The sequence below is a fragment of the Oncorhynchus kisutch genome, linkage group LG28 (assembly GCF_002021735.2).
Source record: "Oncorhynchus kisutch isolate 150728-3 linkage group LG28, Okis_V2, whole genome shotgun sequence".
Classification (NCBI taxonomy): Eukaryota; Metazoa; Chordata; class Actinopteri; order Salmoniformes; family Salmonidae; genus Oncorhynchus; species Oncorhynchus kisutch.
The window spans coordinates 19,144,649-19,158,171 of NC_034201.2; the positions used below are offsets into that span (position 1 = coordinate 19,144,649).

The following is a 13,523-nucleotide window of genomic DNA, read 5'->3' on the forward strand; positions in this document are numbered from 1 at the left end:
ATGGAAGTATACTGTATATGGAAGTATGCTGTGTTTGGAATTACTTCAGTGACAAAAAAAATAGTTAAATATGTGTAATTATTTTTAAAAATAATTTTATGATCTTTCTTAAATCTCTCAGATATAGGAAAGACACTTCAGAACATACTTCCTTTTTATTTTTGGGGACTATTTTGCCATGTTTGAATATGTTATTCAATGCGTTTCTATGGGCTAATAGCAGTAAGGCCAAATTCAATGTTTCAAATATCAAATAATAATCAAATACTTTTTTACATATTTTGGGGGGATGCTTAAAGGGGTATAAATGAACCTTGATGATCTTAAAACAATTACATACGTTAGCTTAGTAGAAACCCAACCCCGGGCCCTTAGGGGGTTTAGTACTGAAAAAACATGAAATGTCATTGATACAACAATATTTTTATTTGGAGAGTTTGAGTTTTATGAGACTCATGAGTGCTTTTACATAAAAAGGAATTAGTGATAATCAATGACTGTCGTTCAAATTCATTTCAGGTGAATTACCCAACAATCCACCCCTATCACCACTCACTCACTGACTCAGTTCCTCACTCACTTATTCACTCACTCACCCAGTGACACACCCCACCCACAACCTGTGCGGGCGTCCTCCTCTATCGGTGCCTCTAAACAACCCATCGCCAGTCATTCATGTCAAACTGTGAAGGATCATTTGGGGAACAGCCTTTTTATTAATAAAATTTGAACTGTGGGTTAGTTTCTCTTTATTTCAGTGCCACCAAGGTGAACACCATGTTAAAAATAAAAAGCGACATTTTGTTAAAAGGAATATCATAATGAAGACAATTAAAACAAATAATATAAACTGCCATTAATGACCTCACAGCATTCTTATCAAACTCTCCCTCCAGGACTAAAATACAAAGAAAAATGGGCCAGGGTAAACAACAACTAAAACTGTGTAGTTATATCCACACTTTAGATAGACATTTCCCATAGATTTTGATTTGGTTTGAAGGGGGGATTGTCTCAAGTTTTTCCCTGTAGAGGAGCATCACGGCAATGCAGCGACAATAAATCTATTGAGGAGGAGAGTGAGAGCCTTGAAGACTCTACCTAGTGCACTGAGAATAGGGGCTCTGTCTGGACATTTTTGGGGGGTGTCGTGAAGTGCAAACCGTTATATCTCTGACCCTCCCTGTTCTAACTAACTTCATTTACCACCCTGGCAAATTAGCAGTGGTAAACTACACCTGAATACATAGCTGGGGTTTGTCCCACCCTGTAAGTATACTAACATAGTTATTTTTCATTACAGTACAGTATAGAGCAAATAGTATCAATATAATTTTCATAATCTTTTTTCATATTGCACCATCAGAGTATGCGACACAGAGAAAGATCAACAGAGACTCCATTTCCTAATCAAAACGAGATATGTGCAAACATGACTACGGACTTTATTAACCAAATCAATTCATCCCTGTAATATCCACAAATAAAAGTGATTTCTCTTTTTATATATATATATTTATAGTAATAAGAATAATAAATCTTCACATTTGATCATTTCATAGTGTGACAAAAATGGTCAACTGGGCTGTCCAGTCGTGATCATAATCCTCTTAATCGTCTTTAATTGGTCAGTACCCATGCATCCATAGGAAATAGATTTTTTTCTTCAAAAAAGTAATAATTTGAGAGCAGCTGACAAGTTTGGACTGGTGTCGATTGCTTCCATCCCAGATTTCTCCAGAGTTTCATTCAGTGTTTTAGAGGAAGTTTCCATAGAAAGAAATGACAAGCTCCAAATGATCATCTCATACTGTTGTCCAGGTTCTAATTCAAATAGTGTAGTAATGGTAATAATTGATCAATTGTAATCAATAATTAATAATCATTAATAGTTGAGAACTAACAACAAATAATCACTGATTAATAATTAATGATTAACAATAATAATCAAAAATAAATAATGTTCCCTCATAACAAAATTATTTTGGCAAACTCCGCATGGAGTCATTTCAGATGAATGAATTTACTCACAAGTTTAAAAAAAACAAAGAGAAGAAAGCTCCAAAAATAAATAAAAGAAGATTAGTAAAAGGTACCCCTCCTTTAAGAAGAAAGGGGACATTATATACAGGACTGTGTGGTGAGAGTCAGTTTACTGCACTTGTAAGTGTTATAAGTCCAGTGTTAGTGTGAATTTTAGTCTGGCCCCATGCCACTGATGTTATACCAGCGTGTAGGACTTTGCGTAGGGGTTGTTGGTCTGTTTGAGGTGTCCTCGTGAGTCCAGCAGGGACTCTTGGGAGGTGCTAAGCTTGGCGGCCTGGGCCAGCTCTGAGCCCTCTCTGTGAGGCAGGGTGGCTGCTGAGCCGGGTTGCCACTGGGCCACTGGGTCCCTGCTGCTGGCCCTGTTGCTGGCTTGGGGGGCCTCCGTGGGAGTTGGGGGAGCCATGCGTGATGGCCGTTTCAGGGAGCGACTCTTCTGGGGCTCCAAGCAGGCCTGGCCCATGGCCCCCTCCCCCACGGCGCCACCCCTCCCTCCAGTGCCCGAGCACGATATGCCGCGGTTCAGCAGGAAGTCCATGCGCAAGTAAGGAGGCAGGTGCACTAGCTCGCCCCCTAAAGGACAAAGGAAGGAAAGAGAGGGGAGTTAGTTATGATGCTTTGTGTTTTATGGACAACAACCCCATAGAATACACATATGGCCAGTGGAAATATGGAAATATTACACTTCAGTAAAGAAAAATGACTGCCCCTGGGGGAAAGGTTAGGTGAGATACAAGCTCATCACATCTTCCACACCAACCCACAAAACTAGGGTAGTTTATATGCCAAAGTCATCCATAGATTCTGACAGACTATTAAAGTATACTGCTTTGTCTGGTTATTGAGGTAATATGCCAAAGAATGTTCTTCATCTGAATTTGGCCTTGACCAACATGAAATGAAATGGCAATATTTTACAATGTCATTAACCCCCCCCCCCCCCCCCCCCCCCCCAGATTCCATTATACTTATTAGGTTAATGGATGGAGAAGGAGACTGTTGCTTTTCTATAACATAAATAAGTAATGTTATAGATTTAAGACTCCATCTCAGCTCATTACAAATGTATCTGAGTAAAGTCTACAGAGTTTAATAAAACATAACTATAATGAACCAAAACTATATAGAATGAATAAGATGAAGACCTCAACAAAAATACTGATTTCATGAGGTGAAGTGAACTCATAGCAAGTGGCCTCAAACAGATTTAGGTGGTTCAATGTTCAAGCTTGGTCATCCTGCAATGGAGTTTAGTCAATAGAATAAGCTTCATTAAAACATTACCTTAATTAATACATGAATCTATTGAAATCACTGTCTGCAAAACTCCACATTTGTTGCCGCAAGTAGTATTACCAGGGTTGCAAAATTCTGGGAACTTTCAATAAAACCCCTGGTTTTCCAGAAATCCTTGTTGGAAGATTCCAGGTTTCATGTTTATTCCCTGCTGATTCCAGGAATCCTCCATCCGGGATTTCGGGAAAACCAGGGAATTTATTGAAAGTTCAGAGAATTGTGCAACCCTAAGCATTACTAGACCATTATCTTCAGAACAGTTAAATTGATATATCAGCAGTAAATATTTACGAACCCCTAACCCTGGGATATGATCTGGTTTGCCTAACATTTACGAGGGAGAGGGAAATGGCCCTGAATTGATACGTTTGGTCTGACTGACCAGCGTTGTGTTTTAAATGCATATTACAGAGTTTGTTAGTTTTTATTGGCATATGAAGAACATAATAGCTTGAAATGTTAAGACAGAGTTATTCAATTCAGCTACAGTTCCGCATACATGTATCAGACCATAGACTAACCCCACAGTCTATATATGAAGAAAGTATGTATCAGATCTTAAAGTGAACGTTAGGGTTAGGATTAGCGTTAGTGCTTGGGGGGGGGGGGCCTCAAACCAAAGCATTACAGGCATGGTCAAGGCTAACCAATATTAGCAACAGAGCTCAGAGTTAGCTACAGCAGAGTTAGCTATGTGTCTACGTGGCCTCACCCGGTCTGTGAGCTTTGGGTGCGGCCATGTTCATGACTCGGCTGACATCCTGAGGCTTGGGCGGGGAGGCAGTGAACCTGCAGATGCCTGACTCGGAGGGTGTGCTGGACGTCAGGCTGTCTGTGTAGTCATTGGTGCCTGCTGTCATCTGCTCCGAAGACGTATCCGAGATGAAGCACTCTGTGATGGTAAACTTGGCGTGCCGCAGCTGCTCCTCCATCTTGGCGTGCTCGTAGGCCCGCGCCAGCTCCTCGTAGGTGGACGAGGCGCTCTCTGTGGACACCATGCTGCTCCGTGCCCGGTCTATACCAGGGGTTAGGGTTAGATGCCATGTTAGTAGAGCAGTTAGGGGCTAACGCTAGCATTAGCATTGTTATAAACTGTTGGCATTGTTGAAAGTTCTATAGTAGGCCGATCTGTTTTTATTAAAGAGGTGAGAGGTGTTGTTATGGTTAAGGGTGATGTTACAGACATTCTTATATGGGGACTGTTATAGCAGTTGTTGCAGACTTGTCTCATCTTCAGGTGCGTTGTTACCTGTGTCCTGAGATGGGCTGACGCTGTAGCTGTCACTCTCCTTGTCCACAGAGCCGGCCACCCGTGGCGTGGGCAATCTCCAGTCAGTGCTCAGGGTGTGGGCCGAGACTGGCGGGTGTGGTCGGTTCAGGGTCCACTGGCTAGCGTAGCGGTTGCGTGCGGCAGGGCCTGCTTTGGCTGTGCGGCGGGCTGTGGGATCTGACAAGGAAAGATACAGAAAATGACATCACAGTCACACACCAGGGTGTTATGTCACATAGCAAGGGGTCATCTTGAGTACTGCAATGCTCTGTTTTTTTAAGCTGACTGTGAGTGTTTTTAAGGGTGGCAGTAAGTGTGTATCTGGCAATAGCAATGACGGATGGACTCCCAATCCTCAAATGAACCAACAAAAAGAAAACGGCCACCATCACAATATCTCACCTGGAGTTCATCTCAGGATGTCCACACAAATACATATAGCTTACAATAACAGTGAGAAAAAGGTTTGATTGGGTTGATTGCAGTCCTCCACAAATACGTACATTTTTGATTGGATGCAATACACCTACAGTGGTGCAAAAAAGTATTTAGTCAGCCACAAATTGTGCAAATTCTCCCACTTAAAAAGATGTGAGAGGCCTGTAATTTTCATCATAGGTACATTTCAACTATGACAGACAAAATGAGAAGAAAAAAAATCCAGAAAATCACATTGTAGGATTTTTAATAAATTTATTTGCAAATTATGGTGGAAAATAAGTATTTGGTACAGGCCTCTCATCTTTTTAAGTGGGAGAACTTGCACAATTGGTGGCTGACTAAATACTTTTTTGCCCCATTGTACATAATCATTCATGTTTAGAATTGAAAAGAATATAACAGCAATAGTCATGTGTTGAAAGTAAATGGTTATCAGTGTGAACAACATCAGTGGAGATGGTAGGGGCTCAGTGACTTACTGGTTCCTGGCCTAGCATCAGATACATCCACTAGAGGTCCGGTGGCCTGGGACAGGGACTGGTAGTGGACGGTGTGGGTAACCGTAGATGACTTCTGTTTCTGAGTCTCCCCAAAGTCATTGTCAGTCAGCAGCACTGTGGACCTGTCGTCTGAAATGGAGAGAATCATTTCAGAAACATGGTCACCACAGTACGATGAGAATCGCCACAGTAGGTACTACTACCACATAGAAGGCCACAGATATGTGATACTCACATATTGTTATCCAATGTTACACTCGTATTTCCTACTTGGAAGCTCATTATGAGTTTTGACATGTCCGGGAGCTTTCTGGGAGTTTCAGTCCAAAGTTTCCGATAATTCAGAGAACACATGAAAGCAGCATAATGTATCAGTGTCCACTCACCGACTGTCTCCATGGTGTCTCTCTCCTCTATGAGCAGCTGGGCTCGGGGGATGTCGATGTGCATTCTAAGGGTCTGCTGCTGCTTGTTGATGGTGTCTGCAGGTCGTGTGTTTTTACTGGGGAACACAGGAAACAACATACACTGGTCAATAAGGACCTCATTACACTGCAGCAGATATTCAGAAACGGGTGATTCTAATATGATTCTATAGATACAGTATTGAATGTTTTTTTCTTCCATTAATACATTAGACAATAGTAACTGTCTATAAAGTTACATGTCAAACTGCTCATGCTTACCTCATCAGCATCTCTGCCAAACTTTTCGCATCTACAGAGCAAACAAGAACAAAAATCACATCACATACAGATGATACTCACACTATACTTGACAATAGTTACCGAAATTTGACAGAAATCTAACCAATCAGGCGTTGCCCTGTTGCTGCTGTGACCTCTCACCTCTGAGCCTCTTCAGTCTCTGTTCCCTCCTCCTCCTCCTGAGGACTAGTAGCAGGACGAAGACCAGCACGATTCCCACCAGCACACAGGAGATGATGGTCACCATCTTCAGACCCTCGTTACTGGACGTACTGTCCACACTCACCGTTGGAGCCTTCACCAGTGGAGCAATGGTACCTTGAGACAGGCCATAGAGATGTCATTAGCTGACATAAACTATGACATGTGTTATGACAGCATTATGTAGGTTGAGGCACAAGACCCTCAGCGGGGCTGGGTAAATGAGGTTTTCAGGGGAATTGGAAGAGAGCCTGTAATGAGACTTCCGCTTTGGTGACACTTCATCTTAACTCCTCTATATTTAGTGGATTGGTTGAATAGTCCAGAAGAGAAACTCCCTGACAGTTTTCTTTCTCGTCAGGACCAGGATGTGGGGCATCCCGCTCAGGCGTTTCTTTTACGCCTGCTACGTTAGGTTACTTGTACAATAACTAGAAGGTTGTCAAGTGTCGCAACCAGACCTGGTAGACGAGAGAATGACTGCAAAAAATCATCCAAACACGAACACATATTAAGCCTATACAGCAGTGGAGGCTGGTGTGAGGAACTATAGGAGGACAAGATCCTTTTAATGGCTGGTAGTGGTTTCCATATGTTTGATGTATTTAATACCGTTCCCATAATTCCATTCCAGCCTATAGCTCCTCCCACGAGCCTCCTCTGCTATGCAGTGTCTGTCGATGAATAGTAAATACTAAATGAGCTTTGTGTTAATGTTTAAAACATGGATCAAGCACCTGGCACAAGGTAACAGTGCCTCTACATCTTGCATCCCAATCTTTATGTATTTTCCATCAAACCCACCCAATCTGCTCCAACAAGCTGCTGCAGCACTGCGCTAGCTGCAATCAGCACCTGACCTTCTGCCAAACTGGCAGTAATGCCCACTTGACAGAAGATCAACTCAACCTTCTTAGCTGAAAACAAAGCTATTTTTTCCCCTTTTACACTTCCTGGATGGCTGGGGGGTTAGATGGATGTGGGGGGGACAAATAGACTAGAGTCTAGTGAAGGTGTGTGCGTGTGCGTGTGCGTGTGCGTGTGTGTGTGTGTGTGTGTGTGTGTGTGAAATCGCCACAGCGACTGGAGTCAGCAGAACATCTACTTGAGTTACTTTACTGCCCCATTCATCAGTTAGGCCTAGAGCCTTTTAAAGCCCGGACCAGTGAAGACTAGCATGAGACAGCCACTTTAATGTCAGGGAGGAGAGAAGAGCTCCAAGGACCAGTAAATAGCTAAATATGAGGTCATTTCCTTCTCCTTTAAGGCAGGTATAGGAAATACTGTAAATGAATGTTTTTGATGGAAACTCAGGCAGTTGTGACACAATTTTCAAGGAATGGTTAGGTAAATGACTTTTAAACTACAGTTCTTCATTCTTTATTCAGATATCCTGAATAAGTCACTATAAGCGTGTATAGACAAGTGAACTCACTGCCATCGTAGCTCAGAGTGGAAAACTTGACCCTCTTCTCTGCTGACCCGGCGCTGTTGAACACCTTCATCTGTAGTTCGTACCAGGTGGCCTCGGCCAGGTCATACAGGATGTAGCTCTTGGTCAGAGAGGTGCGCTGGGCCGTGGTCCACGTGGGAGACTCCACCGAACGGTACTCTAACGTGAAGGACGTGATTGGACAGCCGCCGTTGTTCCAGCCAATCAGGTTGAGCCTGACACGCGTGGCATTGATACTGGTGAAGAGCTCCTGTTCTTTAGAGTACTGGGGTTCTGTTGGGGAGTGAGGAGAGAGGAGTCAGACCACACAAGCACTTCAATGAGAGGTCTTTCCATAAGAATGAGTTATTATTAACTGAGTAAAAGCAATGGGGTCACTATTTAATAAAAAACATACGTAAAAGGATGTCACCATCTCCCTACCTTTCCCATGAGTCTTAGCCTCGATGATCTCACTGATGCGCCCTGGCCCCACAGCATTCTGGGCAGTCAGGGTGAACTTGTACCAGGTGCCACACTTCAGGTTCTCCAGTCGATAGGAACGCTCACTAGGGCTGATGGCAAAGTTGCCCCACTTCTCACTGTTGTCCTCTGAGTATTGCAGGATGTAGCCTGATGTGTGAGAGAGAGGTTAGGATGTTAGTGTTGCCTGCTATTTAATAAAGTCAGTACGCTGTTGTCCAAGGGAAAACAAAAATCTCCAATAATAGTTAGTGTTGCTGCTAGCTGCGTTGGTGTCTGACCTCGTATGGAGCTGCCTCCGTTGTCTCCTGATATCCAGGACAGAGTGATGGAAGTGGTGGTCGTCTTGGTAACGGTGAGACGTGGCTGGTCCGGGGGAACTAGAAGTAAAAATATGGATTTTATTTAAGTCCTTCTAACTCATGATGATATCCTTTCACTTCACTACCTATGATGAATACATGTCTATTTAGTATTGTTATGAACTGACTTGAAGACTGGTGAACTGGATTGTTCCACCACACACTAACTGACTTACCTTGAACCTGCAGGTTGAGGATGATTTTATCTGGCCCAAAACTGTTGCTAGCCACACAGGTGTAGTTCCCAGAATCCTCAGCTTTCACTGTGCGGATGACCAGGCTGCCGTTGCCCTGAACAATGCGTCTACTGTCAATCACAGCAGGGGCGGGGCTTCCATTGCTGAATCACAAATGTACGAAAGACAGTCAGACAATGAACTACAGTGAGATACACCACAGAGAAAATATTTCAAAAGTATTGGATAATGTTACAATACATTTATGTGTATAGGAATATGCGGCACATGTCAACAACCATGATTTTTTACATTCTGCTGATAAGTGTGAAAGGATACTGCAAACACACAAGGTCTTCATTGAAAATTGGCATTCCAAAGAGCCACTGTTTTTTCACTGGTATTTAGTGTGCGTTAAAAGTGACTCAAAACATGGTCTGTACTAAGTTCTACTGTCTGTCCTACACGCAGCATGATGTGTTGTACTCTGTACTCACGTCTCCTTGAGCCACTTGACCGCGGGGGCTGGGTCGCCCACCGCCTTACAGGGCAACACGATGTCCCTCATCCAGGGGGTGGTCACTGTGCCGTTGAATGTCAGGATCTGAGCTGGAGCTGCACACAAACACACCACAACCGGGTCAAATACTTTGGCTGACTTTATTTAGTTTTCCTGGTACAACAGAAGTAATGGAATAGACCCAAAGGTGGAAATCGATCCCAAATACTTTCAAGGGAAGCTCTATAAAAGCAGTGTAAACTGTTAATTCTTTATCCAACTTTATTTAATTCCCCACCTCTTCGTCTACACCTGCACCCCTTAAGACAGCCCATCTCTGTGCTTAGACAGATATAAAGTGGTCTGTTTGCAGAGGTGGAAAAAGTATTCAAATGTCATACTTGAGTGAAATTAAAGATACTTTCATGTAAAATGACTCAAGTAAAAGTAACCCGGTAAAATACTACTTGAGGAAAAGTATCAGATTTTAAATGGATTTAAGTACAGTGGTGGAAAAAGTACTCAATTGTCATACATGCTATACCTCAAATTCCTTATATTTAGCAAACCAGATGGCACAATTTCCTTTTTTAGAACTTTTTTTGACAGCCAGGGGCAACTCCAACACAATTTACAAAGGAAGAATTTATGTTTAGTGAGTCCACCAGATCAGAGGCAGTAGGGCAGTAGGGATGACCAGAGACATGTTTGACCCTTTTCCTGTAAGCATTCAAATTGTAACTAGTACTTTTGGGTGTCAGGGAAAATGTATGGAGTAAAAAGTACATCATTCTCTTTAGGAATGGAGTGAAGTAAAAGTAAAAGTAGTCAAAAATATAAATATTAAAGTAAAGTACAGATACCCCAAATATTTTTTACTTAAAGTACTTTACACCACTGTCTGTTTGGGACGAGGATGGTCAGGCAGCAGATTGATTTCTAAAACGCATCAGGTTGGAAACCACATGTATCACCTTTAACAGCTCTAACAGGATGAGAACGTCCAGATGATGGACCACTACACTACCTACCACTGCTCACCATCAGCTTATCAGTTCTCACCAAGCAGCACAGTGCTGACAGCTTATCAGTTCTCACCAAGCAGCACAGTGCTGACAGCTTATCAGTTCTCACCAAGCAGCACAGTGCTGACAGCTTATCAGTTCTCACCAAGCAGCACCATGCTGACAGCTTATCAGTTCTCACCAAGCAGCACAGTGCTGACAGCTTATCAGTTCTCACCAAGCAGCACCATGCTGACAGCTTATCAGTTCTCACCAAGCAGCACAGTGCTGACAGCTTATCAGTTCTCACCAAGCAGCACAGTGCTGACAGCTTATCAGTTCGCACCAAGCAGCACAGTGCTGACAGCTTATCAGTTCTCACCAAGCAGCACAGTGCTGACAGCTTATCAGTTCTCACCAAGCAGCACAGTGCTGACAGCTTATCAGTTCTCACCAAGCAGAACAGTGCTGATAGCTAATCAGTTCTCACCAAGCAGCACAGTGCTGACAGCTTATCAGTTCTCACCAAGCAGCACAGTGCTGACAGCTTATCAGTTCTCACCAAGCAGCACAGTGCTGACAGCTTATCATTTCACACCAAGCAGCACAGTGCTGACAGCTTATCAGTTCTCACCAAGCAGCACAGTGCTGACAGCTTATCAGTTCTCACCAAGCAGCACAGTGCTGTCAGTTTATCGGTTCTCATTAAGCAGCACAGTGCTGACAGCTTATCGGTTCTCATTAAGCAGCACAGTGCTGACAGTTTATAAGTTCTCATTAAGCAGCACAGTGCTGCCAGCTTATCAGTTCTCATTACGCAGCACAGTGCTGCCAGTTTATAAGTTCTCATTAAGCAGCACAGTGCTGACCGGGTGAAATAGCAGACTTATTTCATTCAGTTTGATGAGCTCGTTTCAACTACATTCACATCCTGAGATGGAGGTGGGGATAGTATGGTCTCCTCTTTTTACTTATATTATCTAAATTCATCCTGATGAAACTCTTCCAACTTTCGTCAATCTGAATAAGCTCTAAGTAAGGCAACTCATAGGCAGAGTTTCTCAGGGTTGTGCCCCTTTAAATGTTCTGATCAAGGCTTTGACACAGTGAAAATGAGCTGATGTCTTTTGTGTCTTCTAAAAACATTCAGAGACTGAGACACCTCATCTTACCATCTGTTTCAGGACAATGAGAAGGGAAACCATAAGCTCCACCTACCCTCGGCCTGGGGCTTGACGGTGATGATGTCGCTGGCGTTGCCACGGCCGGCTGCGGTGACGGCCACCACCCAGATGCTGTACTGGCGGCTCCTGCTCAGGTTGGGGATACGGTAGAAGAAGACGTCTGGTGCTGCTTCAAACTCACTGCTCACCTGTAGGAGGGGAGAGACCGACATGAAGTTAGCAGAGAGATACAGGACTTACTCCAAATGTCTGTGCCAAGGTATCAATTATTAGAGTTGAATCATTGATGTCACAGCCCTGACAATTTTAGATAGAGGGTTTATAAGCCATCATCAGTCTCCCTGTAGCTTTGTGCACCATGCAGGCTTCTTATCTAGTCTAGCCCTTGAATCTGGTGCCTCCCTCTCCTCCAATTATGTCAGGTCTCTTAAATCTACTGTATGTCCATCACTGACATGCCTTTATACCTGTACTCTGAAACCCAGTACTCTGTGCCCTCCTTACCGTGGGGTGTGGGTTAGAGCAGAAGACTGTGTATTTCCTGATGATGCCGTTGAGTTTGAGAGGAGGGAGCCACGACACAAACACCACCGAGTTAGATGCCGCCGCTGCCTTCACCCCAGCCGGAGGACCAGGAACTGGTGAGGGAAAACAGTGAAATAGGGAAATATACATTATTACCCTTATCCTCGTTTTGTGTATCATCTAAGGAAACCAATCTGTATTTAAGTTTTGCCAGTGTCAAAATCAGTCATTCCAGTAACCGTGCCTGAACGTCTGATGCTACAGGGCGGTCTGCAATATGCAGGAGCTGCAAATTTTCAGCTACTTATGTGAGTCTTCTGCACCAACTCAACAAAAATTGATATAATTTCACACCAAATTCAAACAGAAGTTCTGTCATAATTATTTCTACTTTTCAAAACGCTCTTACATAATGCAAGAGGAGATATGCAAATCTAGGCACGGTTTACCTACCACAGTTGACCCCTGACCTCTAGTATGATTAGTATGATGCAGTTCACTCTACACAGTGATCTAAGGTCAGTTTAGCATCTTCCCCCTAATAGTTAAGGTTAGAATTTAGAGAGTGCAAGCTGATCCTAGAACAGTGCCTGAAGACTTATTGTCTACTGGTGTGCGTACCGTCCTCCTTGGTGCGAGTGAAGATCTGCTCGCTGCGCACCCCGTCCCCGGCCCGGGTGAAGGTCAGCACCTGGATGCTGTAGTTGGTGTACTTCTCCAGACCATCCAGCTCCAGAGACGGCTTAGAGGTGGTCACGTTACGGATCTCCCCCAGCTCTGAGATAGGAGAAGGAGAGGAAGGGATAGAGGGCAATGAGAGGAAATACGGGTCAGAATAAGGCAGAAAGAGAAGTAGGGAGCAAGGAAAAGAGACAGGGAAGAAGGGAGGGAGAAAATCAATGATGTCAAATGCAGAATTACTGTAAATGTCAACTAACTTAGATGACAAGTTGCTTGGTAAATACAGATAAATACCAAACATTAGGAACAGCTGCTCTTTCCATGACATAAACTGACCAGGTGAATCCAGGGGAAAGATATGATCCCTTATTGATGTCACAATCCATTTCAATCAGTGTAGATGAAGGGGAGTAGACCGGTTAAAGAATGATTTTTAAGCATTGAGACAATTGAGACATGGATTGTGTAGGTGTGCCATTCAGAGGGTGAATGGGCAAGACAAAATATCCAAGTGCCTTTGAATGGGGTATGGTAGTAGGCGCACTGGTTTGTGTCAAGAACTTTAACGCTGCTGGGTTTTTCACACTCAACAGTTTCCTGTGTGTAGTAGCAGTAATGGTCCACCTTCTAAAGGACATACAGCCAACTTGACACAAATATGGGAAACATTGGGCTCAACATGTGCCAGCATCCAGGTGGAATGCTTTCGACACCTTGTA

At 43.5% G+C, this 13,523-nt stretch overlaps 1 protein-coding gene across 2 annotated transcripts in view; it reads right to left on the reverse strand.

The window, feature by feature from the left end:
* Nucleotides 1-362: 362 nt before the first annotated feature.
* dscama (Down syndrome cell adhesion molecule a) overlaps nucleotides 363-13,523 on the reverse strand; it is a 222,492-nt gene continuing 209,331 nt past the window's right edge. The window contains exons 19-33 of one of the 2 annotated variants that reach the window (XM_031808379.1): nucleotides 12,745-12,900; nucleotides 12,103-12,236; nucleotides 11,633-11,786; nucleotides 9,409-9,526; nucleotides 8,912-9,075; nucleotides 8,655-8,753; nucleotides 8,335-8,523; nucleotides 7,894-8,184; nucleotides 6,399-6,575; nucleotides 6,237-6,267; nucleotides 5,937-6,052; nucleotides 5,530-5,679; nucleotides 4,589-4,786; nucleotides 4,052-4,354; nucleotides 363-2,616 (exon numbers count right to left, since the gene is read on the reverse strand). In XM_031808379.1, the coding sequence (XP_031664239.1) occupies nucleotides 2,222-2,616; nucleotides 4,052-4,354; nucleotides 4,589-4,786; nucleotides 5,530-5,679; nucleotides 5,937-6,052; nucleotides 6,237-6,267; nucleotides 6,399-6,575; nucleotides 7,894-8,184; nucleotides 8,335-8,523; nucleotides 8,655-8,753; nucleotides 8,912-9,075; nucleotides 9,409-9,526; nucleotides 11,633-11,786; nucleotides 12,103-12,236; nucleotides 12,745-12,900 (2,675 nt within the window). In that variant the 3' untranslated portion in view covers nucleotides 363-2,221. The remainder of the gene's footprint in view (nucleotides 2,617-4,051; nucleotides 4,355-4,588; nucleotides 4,787-5,529; nucleotides 5,680-5,936; nucleotides 6,053-6,236; nucleotides 6,268-6,398; nucleotides 6,576-7,893; nucleotides 8,185-8,334; nucleotides 8,524-8,654; nucleotides 8,754-8,911; nucleotides 9,076-9,408; nucleotides 9,527-11,632; nucleotides 11,787-12,102; nucleotides 12,237-12,744; nucleotides 12,901-13,523) is intronic. The other variant, XM_031808380.1, reaches the window with a different exon arrangement.